Raw genomic sequence first — 26,191 nt, 5'->3', positions numbered from 1 at the left:
TAGGACAAGCCATTTAACTTGGCGCTGAACCTCAATTTCCCACCTATAAAATGGGGCTGGTAATAATATTCACCTCACAGCCTGTTGTGTGGATGAAACAGTCGATATATACAAGCGCCTTGCTTAGTAAGTGTTCTCTCTGATCATTGTTTCTGTAGAAAGAGCTTCAAAGTTGCTAATTCCCACTGGCCAACTGGACTGAACCATGTCTACAACCCGGTGTAGAGACAGATCAACTTTATTTGATGGAAAATCAGTCCCAGGATGATGAGGCTGAGAAATTCCAGTGCTGGTTGCTATCGGCGTGGTGCCCATGATGCGCCGGAAAGGTACGGGGGAGGATATTTCTCCACAGCAGCCTTGGAACCTCAATCTGCACCCTCCTGGGGGCCCACGTGTCCTCTGACTGCCCTTCAAGGTGCTCTTTGATTTCTCCTCTGCAGTATTCACCTGCCACATCCGTCATCAGCAGAGGCCCAGGAATGTGGCCTGTTGGGTAAGCTGGGCCAAAGGTGAGGCAGACCCAGAAAGCACAGGACAAGCAGAGATGGAAATCCCTGACAACCTCCAGGATGGGGACCAGCCCTAGATCCCACAGACTAGAGCTCTGGGGTGAGCATCACTGTTTGTGCCAGGTCAGAGACTGCCTGCTGTGTGACTGTGGGTAATCTCTTAACCTCTGTGTGTCACCATCCTTACTGCTATTTTTACTCCCCTCTTTGCTATTTGCTAATTAAGAGAGTATTGGGATAGTGGTGATGGTTACACACAACATTGTGAATATAATAAAAACCACTGAAGTGTACACTTTAAAATAGTTAAAATGGTGAAGTTTATGTTATATCCGTTTTATCCTAATAAGAAAATAAATAAATGAGTGTAATGTTACAGAGAGAAAGAGAATTGGGAATTTAAAAGCAAATGTTTGTAGTAGAGTGCTGACCCGTGTGAAGAAGGGAACTTTGGAAGTCAGGTCATGTCACCTGCTTGCTCTTTGTCAAAAAGTAAATTGTTCCTCTCTGACCCATAGCAGGGACCAAAATTCTTGTGTGGCCGCCATTTTGCTCCATAGCTCAAAGCATGTACTTGTATCGCATTTACTCACTTTATCTTGGCCACTGTTTCTTTTTTTTTTTTTTGAATTTTATTTTATTTTATTTTTATACAGCAGGTTCTTATTAGTTATCTATTTTATACATATTAGTGTATATATGTCAATCCCAATCTCCCAATTCATCCCACCACCACCACCCCCCGAACCCGCTCTCCCCACTTGGTGTCCATTATGTGAAAAGTCAGGCCCAGAGATGAGAGGTGACTTTTCTGAGGTCACACAGCAGCTCAGTATCAGAGCTGTCACTAGAACCCAGGACCTCTCAGGCTAAATTGCAGCCACATCGTCAAAGCCTTTTACTCAGGTTGGACAGTCACTGCTGACCCAAACCCTGCCATTAGCCAAGAACATCATGCTTGGTAGATGCTGGATTAGAGGTGAGATAGCAGCCTTGAAGCTCAGGCTCGTAACCTGAGCAGAATGCAAAGGAACCAGAAAAGGAAACAAATGGTTACGGAGCCCTAACTCTGGGCCAGCTACTCTGGGGGCCCTTGACTGGCGCCACTCATGATTCATCCAGCTTATGCTTCTCCAGTGCCCACTCTGTGCTGGTCAGTAGGTGTTGGGGATATTGGGTGATGGGGACAGCACGGTCCCTTACTCCCAAGGGCTTGTGATTTAGTAGGGAGACAGTCAGGAGATCTGGGTTCCTGCCTGGCTCTGCCACAGATTCACCTGAGACTCCAGATACCTTGGTTTCCATACCTGTCCAGAGAGGGAGGAATCAAAGAAGACAGTGGACACACAGGCAGCCGGCTGGTTTTAAGCACGACATACTTCAGGGGGTCATGTAAAGGGAGGCCCCTTGCAGAGGTAAGCTGACAACAAGATAATGAGTACATAGGGACACTCTCTGGGGACTGCATTTGCGAGCGGTCCTCTTCATCAGGGTGGGAACATCTAAGAGAGTAAGCCAGGGCACCATCCTCAAATGAAGGGCAAGACACGTCCTGGGATTCCACTGCCCATGCATCCAAAGCCCAACTGTCATATGTCTGATTGATTAAATAACTGAATAACTGCATTTTCTGAAGCAAAACCAACCAGGTGTTCTGAGGCCAAGCAGATGGGATTCTAGAGGAGTCCATGAATGCCAAGTAGTAGTACCCATCTCACAGGATTGGTGGAGGAGTTAAAGGAGTTAATACATGTATTTGCTGCAGGTATAGTCAGAATATGTGGAAGCAGTTACAGGGAATAGGGTTAAAGTGAGGCAAACTCCTAGTCATCCCTCAAAACCCTGCCCTGGTGTCCTCTCCCCTGTGAACCTTCCCTGAGCAATGCAGTTTCAGCTTCTTCAGGCTGCCACCCCTCCAACACTGCATGTGCCACTCGATACAATAATTATCCATTCTTTTCTCTAAGCTTTGTACTTCCTGAACCAGGGACTCTGCATCTCTCCTCAAGCAGTATTAGTTTCCCAGAACTGAACTGGCTAAAGACTAAATGAAGAATGGCTTTGATATATTGCAACTCATCGCAGTCTACTTCCATTTTTCATTCATTCATTCACTCAACAGAGATCTTTGAGCTCTTCTTCATGTCTCTATTGGTTTTTTTCTATCTTAGGCAAATTCAATTGATTATAATTCTGCATTTAACTTGGAAAATGAGGGAAGGAAATGAATGGATTGTGACAGCGATGTGTTAGGATGATGAGATCAAGGGTGGGTTTTTTCCCTCCATTTTTGACTCTTACCTAACATAGTTGTTATTTTACTTTTATAATGGAACAATTCATCCCATATAGGAATACTGTATTCGAGGCACTATAATAAATGGAATCATAAGAAAGGATAAAGAAGTTAAAATGCAATTTCTGTTATAAGAAAGGATTTTTTTCCCCTGTAGAAAATAACTCTACCTGCCATGCTCCCCTAGTTTACTCAGAGCTGAAGTGTGAGACATTAGTGACACCAACATCTTAGAGGTCTCTCTGTGCCAAGGGCTTTCCTTCCCTTCCACAAACCTCAAGCTGAATGATTCAGGGACCTGTTGGGAACACTACATGACCCAGCATCACTGGCCTTCTGTAACCTGGGCATTTTCCAGTGTGTTCCATATTGTCAATATTTCTCAGCTTCATGGACTTCTGCCATGAACTGGAAAATTGAGAGTCTGGACAGAAATTAACCAGAGCACTCCCTACTGAGGAAAAAAAAAAAAATCCCCCAGACTCTGAAAGTGAGACAACATGGTTTAGCTAAATAAAACCTGGCTCCACGATGACTCCTTTATTGGACCCACCACCCTGCTGGTGAGCCGCTGCCTTGGACCCTGGACCAGGAAGAGGTGCATTTACTGAGGATGCACCACACGGAGTGATGTAACAGCAGCATGAAGTCACTCATAGGCCAGGATTCCCAGTCATAAATTAGCTAACTGTACACCCAGCTGGGGACACTCCCTTTGGAAACAAAAAAAAAGAGACTTCTATGCAAAAACGGCTCCCTGGATGCCATGGGTTGGGTATAAATACTTCTTAGCTGCAGTATAATCATAACTTTGCAGCGAGTTGAAGACTGAGGCTCTCTGGCCCCAGGGAATTCAGCATTGCTGGTTTAAAACCTCTCAGCCACCCTTGGTGAGGGAACTGGGCAGTTACAGACGGTTCTGAAGTTCTCAAGGTGAAGGTCCCCCCAAGTTTGCTTGTCAGTACCCTGCAGAGGCAGCACAGCCAGCTGCAAGGTGAGTTGTCTTCATTTCTGGGGAAGCTGCTGTTTTGAGAGGGTTTTGCTTCTTCCTGTTTGGGAAGGCTCAGAAAACTGGGGGACTTTTCTGCCTACAGAGATAAATTGGTAGAAAATCTAAGAAACGCCAACATGAGGTTTGGTCATTTGAACAGGGCATCTTGTTCAGATTTTTTTTTTCTGCAAAATTTGCTGGAGTTGCTACGTTTCAAGGCAAAACTTTTTGGAGAGTGGGGAGTAATCTACTGAGAATTCTTTTTTATATCGATGATACTGTCCAGTCCTTATAACATGCACCTTTTCCCTCCCAAATAAATTGTGTTAAGATAACTGTTACTAAGCCCCTTTTATGGAAGAAGAAATGCATCTTTTAAATAACTTGACCCAGGTCATGTAACTAGTAAAGCTAGGATTTGAACCCAGATTTGGGAGGCCCTAAGATTCTTACATGGGCCACATCATCACCACACTGCCCCCCAACACAAAGCCTTTTTCCATGGAGGAGGCATGCTGGGGACAAGCCCAGACCAGTCCTGGGCCTGCACTTATGTCTTCTTTTTTGGTCTTTTTTTTTTTTTTTTAAAGGAGATGATCTCAAATATTGAGAATTATGTGCATTTTTCCCCATAAATAATTATGCCTCCCCCATAATAAAAAAGGAGCAGATGACAGCATTGACAACAACTGCAAAATCTGAAAAGATTTAAGGCAGCTATGACTTGAATGCTTTCCCCAGTGACAGGTGCTAGTTAGATCCTGCAGGGACAGGCAGAGGTGCCCATATTTCAATGACCAGCAGGCTCCTTCCCACCTTGCCTCGGGTCAGCAATGAAGTTTGCCCAGTCAGGTCCCATTCAGAAGGCTCACAGGGTTTGTACTTTGTCCTCATGAAGCTACGTGTTTTTCCTTTAGGGAGTTATGTGGCTCTGTCGAATTAAAGTCCATAGGATCCCCACATGCCACACCAAAATAGGAGCAGAGGTTTCAAAGCCCTGAGGAAGTGGCTGTTCAAGACTTACATTAGCCTCTGTACTGATTCTTCAGCAAACTAACCACACTGAGAAGGCCCAGTTCTGTAAACTCTTCCTCAACCTCCCACCTCGGTCTCCTTCTCCTTCCTCAGCCCACGGAGAAGAGCCTCTGAGTTTAAATCCAGAGAAGTGACGTGCTTTGCAAAACCGCAGAGATGGCCTGTCCCTGGCAGTTTCTGTTCAAGGCCAAATCCTATAAGTTTGATTTGACTGAGGAAATGGATATCAACAACAATGTAGACAAAGCCCGTCAGCCTCCCTCCAGGTAAGCTTTTCCCTGCCGCCACTTCCTGCTGGTCTCCTCCGGGTTTCCATTCCCCGCTCTGCCAACTCAGAATTCCTCTCTGCTCCTGGCTTCTCACCAGAGGTCTGTTCTCGCCGGATGCTTCTTGGACGTCCCTATTGGAATTGGATGCGGCCACCGTTTATTGGGCACCTCACTGCACCTGACACTATGTGAAGAAGGAAGGGCCATGGCACAGTCCTGTGGGGAGAATATAGGAAGGGGATATGGAATACCTGACTTGAGAATGGAAGGCAGTAGAGCCCAGTGGTTAGGACCAAGGTGGCATCCTGGCCAACGTCCCTTTTTTTTTAATATATATTTTTTTGATGTGGACCAGTTTTTTTAAAAAGTCTTTATTGAATTTGCTTATTGCTTCTGTTTTACGTTTTGGTTTTTTGGCCGTGAGGCATGTGGGATCTTAACTCCCCGACCAGGGATCAAACCTGCACATTGGATCATTAGGGAAGTCCCTCAACGTCCCTTCTGATTCACCAGTGCACATGCCTCACTGGTGGTTAGATATTCTGAACATCAACCTGGTGAAGGGTGCCAGGAATTTAGATAAACTGTACCCAAACCCTGTGCTGGGCCTCGCTCATTGGCTCTGAGCTATCTCTCGCTGGCCCTGTGACCTAGGGCAGGGGAACCTCTCTGAGCCTCAGATGTTCTCATCTGCAGTCTGGGGAACCAATGTAACCCATCTTGTAGCATTTTGAGGATGAAATGAGAGTGGGCATGTAGAGCAATTAGCAGTGTGCCCACGCAGAGCAGGTGCTCAATAAACGCAAGGTTTATTGTAACCAAACACTCACTTTGGGCCAGGGCCATCTAGGGCACTTCACAGGTTTTGCTGCTCAACTGACCTTCACTGGGGCTCTGTGAAGTACAAGTTATTGTCTCATTTTACAGTTAAGGAAACAGAAGCTTTAAGTAAGAGTGGTGTGACTTCCCCCAAAGTTACCTGACTGGTAATTACAGAGTTAGAATTTCTTCCACCCCCTTGCACTTTGTAGGAGAAGCAAGCCTGCAGTAGAACCGAGAGAATTCCTTGGCCAGCCTGCCAATCAGTGGACAGGCTTCCAGAGCTAGGAGAGTTCATGGCCTTGGTCTCGAGGTTGAGGCTTACTCCAGTGGAAAGACAAGTCCACCTGTGATAACACCACAAGAAGAATCAAACCAAAGCCCCAGGCCACACAGGGCCACCACACAGCCTCCCAGCCCCACGGCCCCAGAGGAGCCTTTCCCCTGGACTACAGTGGGCAGGGCGCCCCTTGCAAGCAGGCAGCTGGGCAACCCAGAAGAGCAGCGCACGTAAGCGCATGGGCTTGGGGATAAGCAGGAGGCTTTACTACTTAACAGCCCTGGGAGTCGGCGCCCCATAAACGGTACTTGTTGCAGTCATCAGTGTTGTTATTGCTATTGGCAGTAGGACGAGGTTGAGCAACGCCAACATCAAACAGAGCTGCCTCTAGGAGCTTCACAGGAGTGAGCGGCTCCGTGTGGACTTGGAAGGGTGGCTAGAATGTGGGGAGGTGAAGAGAAGTAGCGAAGACGTTCCAGGAAGGGGGCAGGGTGGGCAAAGTCTCAGAGACAGAAGCAAGCATGACTGTGCTGGGGCCTGGGGTGGGGCTTGGGGGCTGGGATAGGAGAGGCCAGGCTGGAGCCCGGGGGACTGAACGCAGAGCAGGGGATTTGGATTTTCTCTGCTTGGCCACGGGGAGCTATTGTAGATTCTTTAGCAAGATTGTCAAGGTATAGCGTGTGGGTTGAACTAGAGGAGAGAACGTTTGAAACCAGGCAGTCTGGGCTGTGGTGGCCAAGATGGCCAAGAGACCAACAGATGAGAACGCAGGGTTGGATGGCCTCTAGATGCCCTCCCGGCACTGCAGACTCAAATGCTGCAGACTGACAGCAGTTTCATCGCTCATCCTGGGGTCTCTGGAGGGCCTGAACCCCAGGAATCTGCTTTGACTCTTCTTGGTCATCCCTTCCTTCTCTTCACGTCATGACTGCAGCCCCGGCCGACTGGCCTCCCCCAACTGCAGCCCCCACACTGGTTCTGACCTCTCTCACCCCAACGTGACTTCTAGCAGGTCATGCTCCTGCTCTAGAGTCTGCAGTGGCTCTCCATTGCCCATCACTACACTGAGGCTTGACTGCAGGGTTCTGTACGATCACCCTTCCCAGACAGAAGGTCCATCCCACCTGCCCAGCCCAGCCTTCCTCTGTTTCCCAGTGCCTGTACACGGCCCATTCCTCCTTTCATTCATCCAGACCCAATCCATCCCCTATCTTTCAAGACCATCCTGAATCCCCCTCCTCCCCTAACCCTTACAGGGTGGCCTACAGCCTTCAGCTTTGAATTCCAGACCCTTTACTAGCACTGTCTTGTGCTTTGGGACCATTCAGGATACCTGAGCTGTAGGTTGACCTGACTTACCCCAAATTTTTAAGCTGGGCTGGGCTGGCAGAAGTGCTCAAATCAGATATGAGAGGTGACTGAGAGAAAATATCACACGTCAATTTATTTAACAGTCCTCCCAGCAATCAGTGAGGAAGGAACTTTTGTTATCCTCCTACTGTAGCAATGAGGACGCTGAGGGCTAGAAAGTTTAAGTAATTTTTGAGATCTCACAGTTAGCAAATGACAGAGCCAGGAGTAAAACCCGGGCAGCCTGACTGATGACCGCTACACTGGCTGCCCTGCTTTTAGTCCTAGGCATGTTCCAGCCCATTAACAATGATTTGCTGAGGGCCACTCCTCTGGCACTGTGCTGGGGGTCGTGGGGCTGTCGGTGAAGCCCTTCTATTATCAATTAAGTAAATAATAAATCGATCCACTTATTCATTGCATAAACAGCAGCTATAAAGAACAGATAATGTTTATAAAGTTCTTATTACTGTGTCAGTAATGAGGCAGGGACTGTTATTAGCCTTATTTTACAAGGTTGAGTGACTTACTCGAGGTCAACATCTGGAAAGTGGTAGAGCTGAGGTTTGAACCAAGTCTAAACTCATAACCTCTACACTCTATGGACTCTCTCTGAGGGCCTGCTATGTGCTGGGCTGAGAAAGGTACAGAGAAAAGAGATCCAGGTCCCCCTGTCAGGGAGGGAATGGGGAAACGATACCTTCCTCACTGGTTTGGGGAGGAATACACAAAAATTGGGAGTGAGGTTGGGGTGGTACAGAGAGGTAGACAGGAGTTTACAGGAGAATTTGGGGGCACTGGGATCTATTCTGGGGATGCTGCAGGGGGCCTGGCCTGGCTGTAGTGTGTGTAGGGGGGGAGCAGGGGTGGGGAGAGGGCTTTAGAGAGGAGGTAGGCCCAGCTGGACTGCACCCACAGTGGGATGGGGTGGTGGGGGGAGGATGTTACTGGAAGAGGAAGCAGCAGCACAAAGGGGATTTTATCCTGAAAGCAGTGGGAGCCAATTAATATGTTTTGATCTTGAAAAGTAATTTTAAAATCCATTCAGGTGTAATAAGACCAAGAACTTTATATGGGAGTAATGGTTCCATATTTTGTGTAAACAAATGATTAGGAAGGGAACATGGGGCATGTGTCTGTGTTTTACAGACAAAGGGAAATGTTGGGAACAGCTAGGTGAAGGTAAATGGAATTTGGGACAAAGTCAAGCTGGGTTGCAGTTGGCTCAGAATAAATATGTACCCTCTTTCATTCCACGTTAATTTGGGTTTAGGATTAAATATGCTGGAGTATGTGCAGGAGGGCTCCTTGTACTCTGGGGTCAGGGCTGCTGCCCTGTCCCCGTTTGGACCCTAGGAGTTACCCTGCTCCCAGTGTAAGAAGCAACGTACAGATGGAGCAAGGTCAGTGGCCCTATGCCTTCCAAGTAATACGGACCAGGAACCTGAAGGGACCTGAGGGGGCTCCTGGTCCAACTGCCCAGCCACCCGGTCTCCCACTGAAAGTCACCCCCCAGCTGCGACCTTTCTTGGGGCTTCTTTCCTGGAATTGCACTGAACATGCAGGAAAGAAATAGCACTTCCTAGGGCATCCCTGTCAGGTGAGAGAGCTTGGGCTGTGGCCCTGGGGCTGCTGTGTGGTCTCAAGCAAGATCCTTGACTTCTCTGGACCTCTGTCTGGGTCCTTCTCGGTCAAGTGGGGATAACAATATCCAAGTGCCTTCTCGACTGGATTTAGTAAGGGATAGATGAAATGACAGGAGAGCTTGCTTCATAAACCACTGTACAGTAGGAGTTATTATTATGAACATTACTGTTTTTTCATGGGGAATAACAAACCCAAGGCCGGCCATACCTGCCCCGGGGTCTCAGCCCAGAGAAAGTCCAGGGGCATCCAGAAGACAGACTTCGCTGCGGACGCCAGCTGGAGCGGAGGCGCGGGACGCGGCGGCCGCCTGCGGAGCGGACACTCTGGCCGGGGTCCAGCCTCGGGGTGAAGCCGAGTTGGGCCGCTTCTCCGGCTCGCTCCGCCCCGGGGAGGGGGCTGCTTGGTCGGGCGGCGATAAAGGGGCCGCGCGGCAGGGCGCAGGGCGCCCTCCGAGCTGCGCCCACGCCGGGGCCATGCGCGAGGGGCTGGGCGCGGCGTGCGAGGCTGCCCGGCCCCGACTCTGCCGGCTCCTTCGCAGGATCCTCGGGCCGCAGCCAGCCTGCGGCCCCCGCCGAGCCAGGTACTGCGCCGGGCCGGGATCCGCCCTGAGGGGGAGGCGGGCGGCACCGCGCGGGGCCCCGGCTCGAACCCCGGCGCGCACTGCTCCTCTCTGAGCCTCGGGTTTCCGGGGGAAATATGAGGATTGGAATGTTCTCTCTGTAGGATTCCGATGAGGATTTACTTAAAGGGTTTTCCTGGTTTAGAACGCTTAAGGGGTTGCAACTCAGTAGCCACAAAGACCCAGAGAAGCCCCACATGCACCCCTCAGAGGCGCCTGTACGGGCTGGAGTAGGAACTGTGGACGTTTCAGCACTTGGGAGCTTTCTGGATTTTTCAGCCCTGGGGCTGCAACACCCTTTAGGATAGATAGGGTTAAGAGAGCAAAGAGGTTCTTGATTTACAGATAAGATCCATTTTCCAGAGCGCCTCCTTGCCCCCGACCCGTGGTGTATGGAGAGGTGGGAGCATGTGGCGGAGTGCGAACAGCAGGGGAATCAGTCCCCAAACGAGCCACGGACTGCAGCTCTGACCTCAGCGTCCTCTCCCTCAAGCGCTTGTGGACAGTGCTGGGTCTCAGCAAGAGCCACGCTCCAGCTCTCCTTTTGATGGCAGGTCCTTAAGGGTCCCTGTTGCCATGGAGGACCAAGCAGGACCAAGCACAACTGTGGGTTTGGCCAAATTGCACGTGTCTGGATGGATGATGTAATAATTTGGCAATGCAATAATTTGGCCAGAACCTTAATATGCTCACCGGGCTTCTGGGCACCCTATCTTCCAGCAGCTAACCCAAAGAAATCACTAGGGGAGAGAGGACTGTGTGCATAGCTTTGCGTTCATTTTTTCAAATTGAAAAAAATTTCCCAATTATGAAAGGAATTCACGGTCACTGAAAAAAAGTTGGAAAATGCAGACAAAGATAAAGAAAATTCAAATCATCTGTGATCTTATCAATTAATGCTAGTCACTGTTAATATCTGCTAGCATTTCCCCCAGGTGTTTTCCTATGCTTTTGTGCACACACACACACGCACGCACGCACGCACGCACGCACGCACACACGCACGGAGCCGGCATCAGACCATGTATACGGTTTGAGGCATTATTTATAATAGTGGAGAAACTGGACACAATCTAAATATCCAGCCCTAAGCGGTGGGGTCAGGCTCACTATGGCCCATCTGTAGAGTGGATTTTTAGGTAGCTTTTTAATACCTGGGAGCAATAGTCACGCTAAGTGAACAAAGACATTGTTTCTCAATCTAAAAGTTACTGTGGACTGGTAAGCTTCTCAAATTCTCCAGTTCTATGGCCAGAAGCAAATGAGAGGAAACATGAATAAGAATGGTGGGGCTTGGGGGTGAAGGGTGATGGTAAAAGATTGAGAAGGGCAGTAAAGCATTGCCTCCCTGAGGACCCCAGCCTCAAAGCATCTTCCCCCTTAGGCAGCCCCATGATGACTGCTCAGCCATGGCTTACCTGCTCTGAATGTCCAGATGACCCTATATTGGCTTTTTTCTGGTGGGGCACACCAGACCAGACCAGAGGGGTGACGACGGCCAGTCACAAGGAGGGCCGCTGAATCACTTGATTCAGATAGAAGTTGCTTTCTGATACATAGTTACTTTCTCTTAAAGAGACACTATCTCTTTATAGTTATAAATCATATAAGGCAACTATATAACGTATGTAGTTACTTATATAATACGAATATAAATGGTCATTACTTTTTCCAATAACAAAAGCAGCACACGCTTATTTGTTATTTTCCGACATCACAGGTGTGTGTGAGGTGGAAAATGAGCGACCTTTGTAGGACTCTCTAACCGCCTTTCCCTTTGGCTGTGTACCTACCCCAGAAAACACTGCAAAGAACATGGGACCCAAGAAGTTTTCTTACTGAGATGCCCCAGGGGGAGGCATGTGTGGGGTGTGACTCTTGGATGGATGCTCACGTGTCTCCTGTTCTCTGTAGCATTTACTGGGAGAGCGAACCTGAAATCCCAAACCAGAACCAATGGTTTCTGAATGACTTCAGACTATTAGGGCTTCTTCTTCTTCAAAGGATAGGCTGGATTCTTTTAATCTGCTGTTGTCAAACAAATAGACCAATATATTTTTAAAAAGCGTTCTTCTCTTCCAGAAATACTGAGATATTTAGGCATGACTTGAGGTCTCAGACTTGCTTTAAAATGAGAGTGGGGGCTGGGAGAGTAACGTTGAAATGAAAGTGACCGTGGGTTGATAATTGTTCGATTGGGTTGAATCTGGGTGAAAGGCTCATGGGGGTTGATTACACTCTTGTCTCTAATTGTGTATGTTTAACATTTTCCATAATAAAAATTTAGAATAAATAGACAAACCAAGATAAATCAAGTGCTTTAAATAAAAAAGTGTTAAGTCACAAAGAGGGAGTGGCTGGTGGACAGTACTGCTGGCCTGGGAGGAGGTTGAAGGAGCCATTCTCTGCCAGCTTAGCCCTATACCATGTTTGTACTCGGCTTTGGAAGGGGCATCTTCGCAGAGCTTCTGTGGGTCACACTTTGGGCCGTTCACTTTGGTTCAGCTCCCCTCCTGACTTTTTGGCTTTGTAGGGGGCAGGCAAGGGAAGAAAAGGAGGAGGGAGGGTGGTGATGGTGCAGAGACTGGATGGGCCAGCCGCCTCCCTCACCACATTGACTGGAAACGCTGACGTTCACTCCCACCCTCTAGACCTCACCCCCCCGCCCCAATGAGGGGCTGGCAGAGGGAACTCTGAGATCCGTCTCTGCCTTCAGATACTCCATCTCATGATAGCTGTTTCCTTTTGCAGTCCAGTGACACAGGATGACCCCAAATGTCACAACCTCGGCAAGCACCGGAATGAGTCTCCCCAGCCCCTCACGGGGACAGCGAAGGTCAGTGAGTCACTCGGGTGTGGGAAGCCCCTTCCCCGCTCGCCCAGGCACAGCAGCCTGGTGGAAGCTGAGGTCTGGGGCAGTGAGTAGAGACCCGGGGACACAGGTGGGGACGAGGAAGAGCTTTGGGAGAGCGGGATGAACCATGGTGACCGGGAGTGGTGGCCCCCCCGGTGTGCAGGCACCTGGGTGACTTGCCTGTGTGGGTTGGCAGGCCTGGGAGAGGGCAGACCACTCATGGGGCCAGAGTGAGATGCTCAGAAATCATCCTGAACTCAGCAGCTGAGCCTCCAGCCCCAGCCCCAGCCCCAGCCCCAGCCCCTGGCCCACTGGTTCCACCTTCCCTAAGTGCTTTGGCCCTCAGTGTTCCAGAGAGGTGGGCTGAGAACTGGCTTTCATATTCCTAAATGCCTTCAGGGAAGGCAGTGATACATTCTCCCTGTCCTGATTTCTGTTCTCAGGAGCAGTGGCTGTGACAGTAATCTCTGTCACTTCTAACCTTAGTCCCTCCTGTTGCAGTGCCCCCGAGGGAGCATTTGGCAGGCTCTTGGATGAGGAGAGAAGCCTGGCCAGTGGCCCAGGCACCTGGAGCTCTTAGCAGTCGCTGGCCCAGGTGGCCAGGCTGCCGGAAAGGGAGGAGGGACGTGGACCGACACTGGGACCTGTGTACCCACCCACCGCGGCTCAGCCACCCAGAGCCCAAGCAGGGCCTAGGGCCTGGGAAAGACCCATGGAGTCCTGGGGTTGGAGGCATTTGGAAATCCCTGTTGTTTTGCTCCCTCTTAGCAGTCTCCAGAATCCCTGGTCAAGCCGGCTGCACCCCCATCGGCCTGCCCACGGCACCTGAGGATCAAAAACTGGGGCAGCGGGATGACTTTCCAAGACACACTTCACCACAAGGCCAAAGGGGTGAGAAGTCTGGGGCTTCTGGGAGAACCACTTTTGTCCCAAGTCAGTGAAGCCGTCAAGGCCCTTAATGGATCAAACAGATGTCCCCTTGGGCAAACCAGACACGCATCAGCTTGGGCAAAGGGTACTGGGAACAGAGACGCTTGTTTCTCACAAATTACAGTGGGAAGTGTATGATGCTAACTCCCTGTTAACTCCCCGATGGGTGATGGATAATCCAGAAGGTGAGATAAGCAATTACAGGAACAAATTATTTCTTTCTCAGAGAGACAGATTTCAGCATTGTATTAGGGAGAATTTTCTACCAGAACTGTCCAAAGCTGGACTGAACTATCCAGTCCAGTCCCGTAGTGAGCTCCCTGTCGCTAGAAGGATTCAAGTGCTATTTGATAGGGAGGTGGGAAAGGGGTTCAAGCCTCCAGTGAGTAGTTGGACTACTTATTATCTCCTAAGTTTCTTATTCTAACTTTAGAATGTATTCTGTGACTGTAAAGTGGGAAAGAATTGAAAATTTCAAGGCCATGAAAGCAGGGTCATTTCCCACATCTTCCAGAAATGACCGCTGTTAACCTTTGGGTGTATTTTCTTTCAATATTTTTTCTGTGCCATCCCCTGGCTTTGGGATTTGCACCTTCTCAATTCATTTTGGCTGGACAGCAATAGTTTGTCCCCAGGAGTCATATCAGCCTCTTTAAATGAGAAGGTAGTCGAGATCTTCCCAGGGATCGAGCTGTTGACTTTGGGTCTGGGGCTGGCTTGGGGGCAGGGCCAGAGACTGAGCCCAGGGTGGTGGGAGCAGCCCAGCCCATAGCCACTGGGGTTCAGCCAGTAGAGGAGAGGAGATGTGAGTCAGGGGAAAGCCTGGTAGACCCCAAGGAGGAGGTGCCACAGAGGTGGAGAGGGGTGGCTGGGAACTGGAGCAGCCAGAGTAGAAGGAGGTGGCCGGGACAGCTGGCCCTGGAGGAGGATGGCCATCAACGCCTGTGCTGAGGGGCCAGGCAGCCAGCCTCACCGTCACCTCTCTCTTTCCAGGATCTCGCTTGCAAGTCCAGGTCTTGCCTGGGAGCCATCATGAACCCCAAAAGTTTGACCATAGGACCCAGGGACAAGCCTACCCTCCCAGACGAGCTTCTACCTCAAGCTATTGAATTTGTCAACCAGTATTATGGCTCCTTCAAAGAGTAAGTCTTGCTTCCTGCAGCATCGCTGCCTCCCCCTCCCCTGAGCTCTCCTGTCTCCTGCCCTTTCCCTCGGACCCCAGACCCCTTTCCTTCCCAGGTTTGCAATGGACCGAGGGCTAAAACATAGTTTTTCAGGGGAAAGACCCTGGGCACGTTCTCAAAACCATAAGACAAAGAGGCATGGCAGTAATGGTTGAAAGTGTGGGTTGGGTATCTAAACGTTTGAGTTTGAATCCTTCTCCACCAGTAACTGGTCCTGTATCCTTGGGAAATCTATTTACCCTCCATGTGCCTCAACTTCCTCACAGGTCAAAGCAGGGTCGTGATAAAACATGGCTCATAAGATTGTTGCGAGGATTAAATAAGTTTGGAACAGCGTCCTGGCACAAAGTAATGAGTTGATATACAAAACCTTTTACTATGAAATGTTTGAGATAGAAAGGACCTCAGAGACCACCTAGCCAAGCCCTCCACCTGCAAGTGTGAGCCGGGAAGCCCAGCGACAGCTGGAGTTCAGTCCCAGCTAGAATTTAGGCCACCTGACTTGGAGAGAGCTCTTTGCACTACACTCTGTGGGGATCTATATTGCTGAGTTTCATAAAATATATGGCTATTAATTTAGGTCCTTTTATATCTTTAAAATAAAAATGCACAAAGGGATTGTAAGGCAGCATGGCCAAGGGAATGGATTTGCTGTTTTATGGGCTGCGAGGGGAGTGTGGCTTTTATGGTGCAGCCCCACATGGCACTTTACTGCATGAAGTGAGCCACAGAAGTAACCTGGGACACCCCCTCCCCATGGCAGAAAGAGTGGCTCCTGGTGATGCCACGTCCCCTCTGCTCTGACCTGTAGTGTCTGAGCTGGAAGGGGCCTTGAGTCTATGAAAGAGACCCTTAACTTCTGGGGCTGTGATCCACTACCCTGGCTGCACAGTGGTCGCCGTTAAGGACTTTGCAAAATACTGGTGCCAGGGTCCCCTGGGCTGGGGGCATCAGCTTCTCGGGAAGTGTGGAGGGAGCGGATACCCATGTTCTTTAAAAGCTCCCAAGGCAATTCTAATGTACAGCAGGACCGAGAACCCCGTCAGGGGTTTGCTGCTCTGTGTGCTGTATAAATAGAACCTCTGCAGAAGTGCTTTGTCACTAGGAGGTCCAAGGTCCTTAAGCTTTCAACTCGGTTGTTGACTTATGAGCTTTTCAGGGTCAAGGAATTTTCTTAATGGGCTTCACTGGACCACTGTATTGAAGCTGACATTTACTGAGCGCTAGGTATGTTCTGGGCTCTGCCTTATGTAAGGCTCACCATGACTCTATGGGACTGGTACCATTATTATCCTCCCCACACTGTACAGATAAGGAAACCAAAGCCTGTGGAGGAGATGTAACTTGCTCAAAGTCACACGTTCTGAAGTTCCAGAGCTGGGATTTGAGCCCAAGCAGTTTGGGCCAGAGCCCCTGCTTTAAACCTCAATGTTCTAGCATCCAGCTCTTTGACTTTGAAGGTTCTGACTCCATGCTGGACCTGGGGGTTCCTGCTGCTGTATGGAAGGGAGTTGGGTGGGTGTTATAGCCCCAGGAAGCTACAGGGCTGCTCTTGCTGGCTGTTGAAAACCCATTTACTTTCCACAGAGGGAAAAAGTTCCACTTTTCACAATCACAAATCCATGGCTTGGACCCCCCAAGAGGTCCTGGGGGTGTGAGTGACAGGTGGCAGCCCATCCCTACAATTACACTAGCAGCCAAAGGCATGGACAGCTGGGCCGGTTCCGTCTTTCGTGAGTGAAGGATTGTATAGTTAGAAATTGTAACTTGCCGAATGTTCTGTCCAAAGTCAGTGCACTGATGCCAAAAGCCACTCCCTCTTTTCTGAACTAACAGGCATCATAGCATTTTAGTGCCTCCGAAATGTGACCATTGGAAAACAGTGGTAAAATGTAAAACGCTAAAGGAATTGGGTGAGAACATAAAATGATCTTTTCTTACATAGTCCCACGTTAACACTACCAAGTATGTTGGAAGCATCTGCGTTCTGGTGGTCGCTACTGTTTTCATGCTCAGATGCAGAGCAGGGAATGTTGCTAGAAGCTTTGTTTGGGGAAGGAGGGCTGCCGGTGGGGCAGCCTCAACCTCACCCAGCAGGTCTTTATGCCAGGAGTGTCCTTGAAGATAAATAGCACCGAGTGTTTTGTCTTTGAGCTTTTTTCTTTAATCAGGGAAGAGCTGTCAAGACACTCTTCATCCACAGAAAGGCCATTTTGTCTTGAGTTGTCCAATCTCCTTAATCAGGAGTTCATTCCTTAAATAGTTTTGTTTGTTGCAACTTGAAATGTCTTTGGTGCCCATTGGAAATCTCAAGGTTGCTCTGTGTGTGTGTGTGTGTGTGTGTGTGTGTGTGTGTGTGTGTGTGTGTGTGTTTCAAAACCTTCCTGGCTGTGGGATATTTTTGAAGCTGGGAGGGGAGGGGAGAAGCCAATTTGGAAATCTCACAAGGGACAGCTGGCCGAGTGGCGCGGGGGTTGAGAAAGCTCGCTGTAGACAGCCTGTGACGCTGGACCACACTGTGGAGGGCTCCTCCTTGAGCGGCCCTGGGGCCCTGCAGGCTGAGTCCTGAGGGCAGGTCCCCGTCTGGGCCTGACCAGGGAAGCGTGGGCAGTCCCTGCACATCTCTGGGCTTGCAATCCCTCCCACCCAGTGTGGAAGGTAGAAGGTTAAGAGCCTGGGCTTGGCATCAGGGCAACCTGAGTCTGAGTCCTGAGTTTCCTCTTTACCACACTTCTGTTCCCGGGCCAGTACTTAACCTTCCAGATACACCGACTATAAAAAGGACACAAACATGCCTCCCTCACAGTCTCAGTGGGACCCTGACTGTGGGTGGCTTCGCCCAGTACCTGGCTCACAATGAGTACTCAGTACACAGGATCTGCTGTGGGAGGGACTGATTCATCTCTTAACCAGGGGAAGGTGGACGGGTGCTCCCCTGGCTGAGAGGCAAGATGGGGCTGCGGTTTGCCGGATGCCGCTCCGGCTCTCGCAAGTGTCTGAGAAGCGCTGCACTCCGTGCTGAGATGAATATGATTCAAGAAAACGCTCCTAGAAACAACAAGGGTGCTGGTGGGATCAGGACCAGCTGTGTAACGTGCAGGAACCAGTGTGGAAATAAAAACGTGGCTTCCTGTTCACAGATGATTAAGAATTCAAGACAGCAGAGCATTATACCCAGCATGGAGCCCTTCTGAGCTCAAGGCCCTGGTCACGTGCCCATGAAGCTGGCTCTGGAGGGGACGGTCTCCCTGAGAGACATCTTGCCCTCCTGGTGTCCTAGTTCAGTTCCTGCTTCTGTGGATTGAATCGGTCTCCATTTAAGGTCATCTCATTGTTGATCTTCCTGATGCCTTCCTGTCCCCCAGGGCAAAAATAGAGGAACATCTGGCCAGGGTGGAAGCGGTAACAAAGGAGATAGAAACAACAGGAACCTACCAGCTGACGGGAGATGAGCTCATCTTCGCCACCAAGCAGGCCTGGCGCAACGCCCCCCGCTGCATTGGGAGGATCCAGTGGTCCAACCTGCAGGTGGACTCCCTTAGCAGGAGAGGAAGCTGGGAGCCCGGCGGGCCCTGAGCAGTGGCTCCCAGCAGCCCGCCGAGCTGTCCCCGGGGCTCCCTGCGTTCTCTCTCCCCGGCCCTGGGGCTCACAGCCACCCACCCCCACCGCCCCAGAGTCTAGAATCCGATCTCAGCACCAGGATTTCTAGCCGATCTTTTTCTCTTGCGTTAAATTTCAGAGACTAAACGCCAACGTGAAACCAAACGACCTTGCTATTATAACTGCTGAGGCCCTGGTTGTTTACCTTGACTGAATTCTTGGCTTTTAGAAAACATTTCCTTTATCCTAGCCTCCTAAGCTGTCTTTACGTTTTATTGCTGGATAATAGTGAAAGTACTTGGACAGATAAAGAGATAAGAAATGCCAATGCAACCAGCTCTGGCTGTAATAAAATGTTCTGGAGGCCATGTGTAACATGTATAAAGCAACTAGGCTGTGGGAATCCTGACTCATGGTGCTTGAGAATCAGGTTTTCTTGGGGGTTGGGTTTTGATACGGTCTTCCAAGTGAGGGCTCCTGGGCTCCCCTAGGAGAGCAGAGGAAGGATGAAGGGGCAGAGAGGAGGATGCACTCCTCAGCGAGGCGTTCGGGTCGTGAGGTTTGGGGCCACTCCCTCAGTCCCCGTGGCTTAGCTTTTAAGATCAGCTCCAAGGCCTCTGTCCTCACGGTCCTTGACGGGCATGGTCTGGGTGGGCTGCGTGCACGCAGGTCTTCGACGCGCGGAGCTGTTCCACGGCCCAGGAGATGTTCGAGCACATCTGCAGACACCTGCGTTATGCCACCAACAACGGCAACATCAGGTGGGTGTGCTTTTCCCGAGGCTACGAGGCTATGCTGGGGCCCGCCCTGTCCCCAAGTCTTAGCCAAGAGATGCAGATGAGTTTAGCGGAGGCATCTGGGCTCCAGGAGAGACTAGGGAGAAAGAAAGGAGAAAGACTCGGCTTCTTCAGGGAGCCCTCGCAGTGAGCGGGCCTCCGTGAGCTTAGTGCCTCGTCAGTGGCCCATTTCCTTGGTTTCTTTCTGACTTGTAGCCATTTGGAGGTGATGGGGGGGATCCTTAAGAAGCAACTTCTCCACTCTTCGAGGTTAAGGCTCCCCACTTTAGAGGAGATGAGAAGTTGTTTTTGCAGCCTATGTGGTGATTTTCTTAGAGGTGGGGGCGTGGCTGCCCATCAGAACCACTCCTGCCTTACCTTCCCCTTCCCCTAGCCAAGGAGGTCAAGGTCAACTCATTTGGTCCTTCATTCATTTTTCCTTTCAGCAAACACTCAGTGCCCACCTGATGAGGACCCAACACAGGGCTAGGCATGGGGGTGGGAAGTGACTAGGACCCTAAGACGAGGGTCCAGCTCACTATGAACCTATGCCTTGCACTAGACAAGCGTCCAACTAACTCAATTGCAAAGAGAACTATGGTGCAGCTAGGGAAAGGGTTGGGCAGCTAACCGTGCCCAAGGGGTGGGGAGGGTTCCCTGGAGGACGTGGTCCCTGGGCTGGTCTGGAAGGTAGGCGCTGCAGGAAGAAGAAGGAAGGAGAGGGTATGTCAGGAAGTGGACGGGTTACACAGAGGCCAGCGAGAGCTTGGCATGTCTCAGAGCTGCAGGGGTTTGGTTCAGTTAGCTCGGGTGCAGAGGGCTGGGGAGTGGGAAGATAGGAGGGGACAGGGGACCTGTTGGGGATGGCTGGAAGCGCACACTGAAGCTGGGTGGTAAACAGCACTGTCCTCACCTTGGGGAAGGTCGGCCATCACCGTGTTCCCCCAGCGGAGCGACGGGAAACATGACTTCCGGGTCTGGAACGCCCAGCTCATCCGGTATGCCGGCTACCAGATGCCTGATGGTACCATCAGAGGAGACCCTGCCAGCGTGGAGCTCACCCAGGTACTAGATCCGGCTCTGGTGGGTGACAGTGGAGCCCAGAGGGGTCAAGGGACTTGGATCTCCAGACTTACTTGGCCTGTCTTGTTTTCAGCTGTGCATCGACCTGGGCTGGAAGCCCAAGTACGGCCGCTTCGATGTGGTGCCTCTGGTCCTGCAGGCTGATGGCCGTGACCCTGAGCTCTTCGAAATCCCTCCCGACCTTGTGTTTGAGGTGCCCATGGAACATCCCAAGTAAGCAGGCTGTGGGTGCCGGGGGTGTGTGTTCACATGCATGCCCCCTCCTTTCCTAAGTGAGACCTCAGACCTCAGGATCCTCCCTGCACCTCCCCCAAAGCCCGGCCAGCAGCAGGTGATACCCAGAAGGGCCAACTTTCAAGGCCTGCCTTGTCGCCCTTTTACAGCAACTCTGCACTTGCATGTCGGGCCTCAGACTTATAATGAGATGCTGATGGTGACAGGAAAGCAATGGCTTAGACAGACCAGGCTCTAGCAGCTTGGGAAGAAGTGACCTCAGGAAAGGAATCCTTGAAAGGCTCTGAGATTCTCACACTGTGCAGCCCAGGCCTCTTTGACCTTCCTGCCAACTCTCTTAGCCATCCCTCTCCTGACTGATGACAGTACTTCAAGAGCTCATCTGGTTCAGCCCCTCCTCCAGGCAGCTCTAATAATTACAAAAATACCTGCATACATTGACACTCACTATGTAGCAGGCATTAGGCTGGGCTCTTCTTTTTGTCCCTTGAATATACTGAACTTACTCCTACCTCAGGGCCTTTGCACTTGCCCTTCCCTCTGCCTGACATGCCCTCTCTCCAGAATTTTGCAGACTTCATTTCTTCTTGTCAACGAGGTATTTCCCGAATGTTACCCATTCTGAGAAGCCTCTTCTGAACACCCAATCTAGAGTAGGCACCCTCACCCTCCATCTGACACATCACCTTGTCTTTATTTTCCTATTTATTTATTTGTTTACCTACTTATAGTCTGTAAGGTCCTTGAGAATTAGGGATCTTGTCTTTCTTGTTCGGCAATATATCCCCAACACGTAGCAGGGCGCCTGGCTCATAATAAGTGCTCAATTATAAATATTTCTGGAATGAATGAATATACAAATAAAGGATACTATTATTTTCACAATAATCCCATGAGTTTGATGCTTTTATCTCTATTTTGTTGGTGGGGATGCTAGGGCTCAGAGAGGCTAAATAATATCCCAAGATTACACAGCTAGTAATCAGAAAGGCAGAACTTGAACCCAGGCTTTCTGCACTGGAATCCTTACGTGCTGTGTTATGTTGGGTTCTCAGCATTTAGCACAGGGCCTGTCATATACTTGATGCTTAATATGTTTGTGTGAATGAACTCGTGATTGAATGTATAATTAGCAAATGACACGTGGTGCGTCAATTCACCTCTCCAGGTGGGATGAACTTAGAGATCAGCACTTGGAAAGGAGTTTTCTTGGTGCACTCTTTCTCTGAAGCTTTTTTTTGGGGGGATGAGTGTGGGCCAAAGTGAAGGCCCCATTGCCACCAGCTCTGCCTCCCTACCAGGTATGAGTGGTTCCGGGAGCTGGAGCTGAAGTGGTATGCCCTGCCGGCCGTAGCCAACATGCTGCTTGAGGTGGGTGGCCTTGAGTTCCCAGGGTGCCCCTTCAACGGCTGGTATATGGGCACAGAGATCGGAGTCCGGGACTTCTGTGACGTCCAGCGCTACAACATCCTGGAGGTAACGAAGACCGTCCAGCTGGGCCGGCTAGAGGTGCAGGCCTGCAGCTGGGATCCAAGAGACTGACTCACCCCCATTTCTCTGCCTTTGCAGGAAGTGGGCAGGAGAATGGGCCTGGAAACACACAAGGTGGCCTCACTCTGGAAAGACCGGGCTGTCATTGAGATCAATGTTGCTGTGCTCCACAGTTTCCAGGCATGTCTGGTGTTTGCGGGTCTGAAAGCTTTCTGGTTAGAAGGTCGTCTGGTCCAGCCGCCCACGTCATGCTTGATTTTCCCCTTACGGCATTGCTCATTTATTCACGCATCAAACAATGTTGAACACCCTGTTTGTGCCAGGCACAGTGCTAGGTGCTGGGGATAGAGAGACAAGCCCTCTCAAGTCTGCTAGTATAAACTTGAATGCTTCTAGCAACAGGCAACTCCTTACCTCCCAAGGCTGGTCAATCCCTGCGCTTGAGCACTGAATCCTGTCCTCTCTCAATTTTCAAGGACTTTACTCCTGAAAATCCTCCCCACCCTCTGCCCCGTAACATTGATACCTCCTTATCCACTGGATCATTCCCATCAATGATCAGTAAGCTGTAATGATTCCCATCTCAAAGAGATAAATGGCTAGCTAACCAAATACTCCCCCTACCCAGCTACTACCTTGTTTCTCTGCCTCCCTTTTACGGCAAAACCGTGGAAAGACCTCATTACACGTCCTCATCCCCCAGCCGCTCCAGTCAGGCTTTTATCCTCCACAGCTCTGCCAGTGGAATTCTGGCTGTTGTTCAAACTCACCAAGATGCTTCCCCCCTAGGGGCCTTTGCACTTGCTTTTTCCTCTGCCTAGAACACTCTTGCCGTGAATCATCCCGTGACTGGCCCCTTCCCTTCATCCAGGTCTCAACTGTCCCCTCTTCAGAGTAGCCCTCCCTGACGACACCATAAACAAAGGCATCCTCACCCACCTCCCTGTCTTTCTTATTCCTTTAACCTTTTCTTTCTTTTCCTTCATAATCCTGATTAGCTCCTGACATTATGGAGTCCATCTGCTTCTTTCTTTGTTTCCCCCATTAGAATGTAAGCTCCATGGGGCAGGGACCTTGTCTCCCTTGTTCACTGCTCTACCCCTGGAGCCTAGAAGAGTGTCTGGCACGTGGCAGATGCTAAAAACATATATGTATTGGATGAATGAATGAGAGGCCACGTCCACCTGAGCAGTTGTTGCTCTTGCTTCCCTCTCTGAGCAATGGCAGCCACCAAACACAGCAGGTTGGCTCCTGTGTGGGACTGAGCCCTCCGGGCCATCTGCTGCTCTCCTATAAACACTCCCCTTCCTTTGGGGAAGGAGCCATGGACGTGTGAAGCTATTACTTTAGAAGCTGGGACCATGTCCACAAAGTTGGCAGATGCCCTGGAGGCCAGACCGCAGGGCAGAGGGTCATTCATTCATTCAGCAAAGTTTTATTGTGCATTTTCCATGTGTCAGGCCCTAGGCCAGGCCAAGAGTGTGAGCGGTGAACAAAATAGACAGAAACCCTGGCCTTGTGGAATGTAGTGGGAGCTGACATTAAACACCCAGTAAATACATATTATCACACACTGTTCCCCAGAGCTTGTCACGCTGTAGGCATGTCAAGCTTGTGCCTGATTTGGGGGAGTGGGGTGGGGGGAACGGGGCAGCTCCGAGACAGGACAGGAAGAGCCTCCTGGGGCTGACCCAGCTCGGGAAGGCCCCACTGGCTGTGGATCACACATCCTGACTCCTGCAGGCTCCCAGCATCAGCTCTGATATTGGCAGGATGTGGATATGTCCCAGGAAACTGCTGACCCTCAACTGTCTCCTGACCATTGCTGACCACGTCCCTCCACTGCTTGAGAGTCTCCAGGACTTCCTCATGACCCTCCTTCAGGGTCAGCTTCAAAAGACTTGGCCTCATTTCCTCATCTGTAAAATGGAGATAATAATGGTACCTCCCTCACTAGGTTACTGTAAGGATTAAATGAAAATGAATGCAAAATATTTAGCTGCATTGCCTGACCCATAGTGATCACTCAAAAAACATTAGTTTTGTTGTTATTATTATTTATTACTGTTACAACTATTCTCACAGCTCTCATCATTCATCAGCTCCTGCGCCTAAAACCGGTCTGGCACCCAGTAGTTGCGGTGTGTGTATGTATAGAATTTTAGAAGGCATAGCTGATCCTACTGGAGCCCACTGGCTCCTCTCCTGCCTCCCGGCCTTGACTCATGCAGTGTCCTCCTCCGGGACTGCCCGTCTGCTGCCTAACTGGTACCCATCTCTCAAAACTCACTTCCTCTTAGAAACTGTCTCTAAAATCCCCGATCTCTCCTCTGAGCCCCTGTGTGAGCTAAACCCTCCCTCGGCCCTCCGTCAGCACCTGCACTCAACTCCATCATAGCTTCTATCAGACCATGTGAAATGGCTGACGTCCTTCTGCCTCCCCCAGTTAGAGTATGATCCAATGCAGAGAAGGGGCCACGTCTTTCACCTCTGTATGCAATACCTGGTAGATAGAAATAATAATAGCGGCTAACATTCATTGAGCACGTTTTATGCTTTACTTGGATTATTTGATTGCATTCTTTCAACAACGTCATGATGTAGGAACTATTACCATCCCCATTTTACAGATGAGGAAACTGAGGTTAAGGAACTAATAGCTCAAAGTAACATGGCTAATAAGAGGCCAAGGTTTGAACCACTCCATGAAACCAATGTCTCTTGACTACATGAGTTGCTCCAGACGATGTGGCTGCCCTTGTTGGATCATTCCAGGAAGGCTCAGACCCCTTGGCTTCTAATTTTAGGATGTGGGACATTGTGGTGATTTGCCTTCCATGCACTGTGGTTCCCCGCAGTGCTTCAGTCCTCTTCCTCCTGGGCTGAGACAGCCACATCTTTGGGAAGGTGACTCCTGGAACTCTTTACCAACAAGTGAAAACAAGCCACTGTGCTTTGACTCATCAGCATCCAGAGAGCAATTTGTGGGAGTCCAGGGAGACTTGTGGGCCTGGGAAGCTGGACACTGCCCGCAGAGGGCCAAGCGGGGGCAGTGGGCTGACCACGTGTGGCCTGTGGGCTGACCACGGCTATGGTGACTGCTTGGGCTCCTCAGAGGCTCTGAAAATACTTTGCATTTGGGTATTTATTTTCAGCAGTGAGAAGGGGGCCAGAGGGGATTGTGGTCCCATTTTACAGATTGCCAGGCCCTTCCATAGTCCATCTGGGAGCCCTGCAGCCAACCGACCACTCTCCTCAACTTGCCTCCTTCTGATTTAGAAGCATAATGTGACCATCATGGACCACCACTCAGCTGCAGAGTCCTTCATGAAGTACATGCAGAATGAGTACCGGTCCCGAGGGGGTTGCCCAGCTGACTGGATTTGGTTGGTCCCCCCAATTTCTGGAAGCATCACCCCCGTGTTCCACCAGGAGATGTTAAATTATGTCCTGTCCCCTTTCTACTACTACCAGGTAAGAGAGGGGCCTTCCTCTCCTTTCTGTCTTGGGAGCTCGGGGGTGGAGAGAGTGTGTGTGTCTGCACGTGTGTGCATGTGTGTACACATGTGTGCGTGCGTGTGTGTTTGCATGTGCCTGTGCACACGTGTGCTCACTAATGCAGGATATACAAGGAAGGATCGGGGACACAGAGGCATATTTTTAATGCTTTTCAGGCTTCACTCAAGGATGCTTTTGTCCATTTCTACAGAAGTGAGACTGAAGGGAATACCTTTTATGGTACCTTTCGTAGCCTGTTGCTCTGATGGAGTTTAAGCTCCTGAGGGCGACCACCATTGTGCCCGCCTGCACGGGAGGGCTATAGACAGTCACATGACATAATGGTGAAGAGCTTGGCTCCCAGGTCAGATACATCTGGGGGTGATTCTCCCACTTCCTAGCTGTATGATCTTGGGTGGGTCATTTCACCCATCTAAGCCCTGGTTTTCTCATCTCTAAAAGGATGGTCATCAACTCCACGGTGGAGGAGGTTGTGTGGATCACATGAGCTGGTGTACGTAACAGCTCAGCCCAGTGTCCAACCCAGAGTGCACTCAGGAACCGTTACCCAGTGAAATGATCTCATTTTTTGTCAAAAAGCTCTTTGGTTAGATTTGGGGAAGAGCTTCCTTACTCTAAAAGTGATAAGTAGTGTGACTGACTGCCTGGGATAGTTTGTGCCTGTGGTCATAGCACCTTCGTCTACTCTCAGAGGTATTCCAG

The 26,191-nt window shown here is 50.2% G+C and overlaps 1 protein-coding gene across 1 annotated transcript in view; it reads left to right on the top strand.

Annotated features, from left to right (window-relative positions):
* The first annotated feature begins 4,990 nt into the window (after positions 1-4,990).
* NOS2 (nitric oxide synthase 2) overlaps positions 4,991-26,191 on the top strand; it is a 36,652-nt gene continuing 15,451 nt past the window's right edge. Inside the window, exons 1-11 of the mRNA XM_049702465.1 lie at positions 4,991-5,084; positions 12,554-12,654; positions 13,441-13,563; positions 14,596-14,744; positions 18,152-18,314; positions 19,056-19,147; positions 20,086-20,227; positions 20,319-20,458; positions 21,781-21,955; positions 22,049-22,150; positions 25,250-25,444. Coding sequence (XP_049558422.1) covers positions 4,991-5,084; positions 12,554-12,654; positions 13,441-13,563; positions 14,596-14,744; positions 18,152-18,314; positions 19,056-19,147; positions 20,086-20,227; positions 20,319-20,458; positions 21,781-21,955; positions 22,049-22,150; positions 25,250-25,444 — 1,476 coding nt within the window. The remainder of the gene's footprint in view (positions 5,085-12,553; positions 12,655-13,440; positions 13,564-14,595; positions 14,745-18,151; positions 18,315-19,055; positions 19,148-20,085; positions 20,228-20,318; positions 20,459-21,780; positions 21,956-22,048; positions 22,151-25,249; positions 25,445-26,191) is intronic.

This window comes from Orcinus orca, chromosome 19 (assembly GCF_937001465.1).
Source record: "Orcinus orca chromosome 19, mOrcOrc1.1, whole genome shotgun sequence".
Lineage (NCBI taxonomy): Eukaryota > Metazoa > Chordata > Mammalia > Artiodactyla > Delphinidae > Orcinus > Orcinus orca.
Note: the sequence above shows the minus strand (reverse complement) of the source record. Positions and strands in the feature narration are given on the sequence as shown.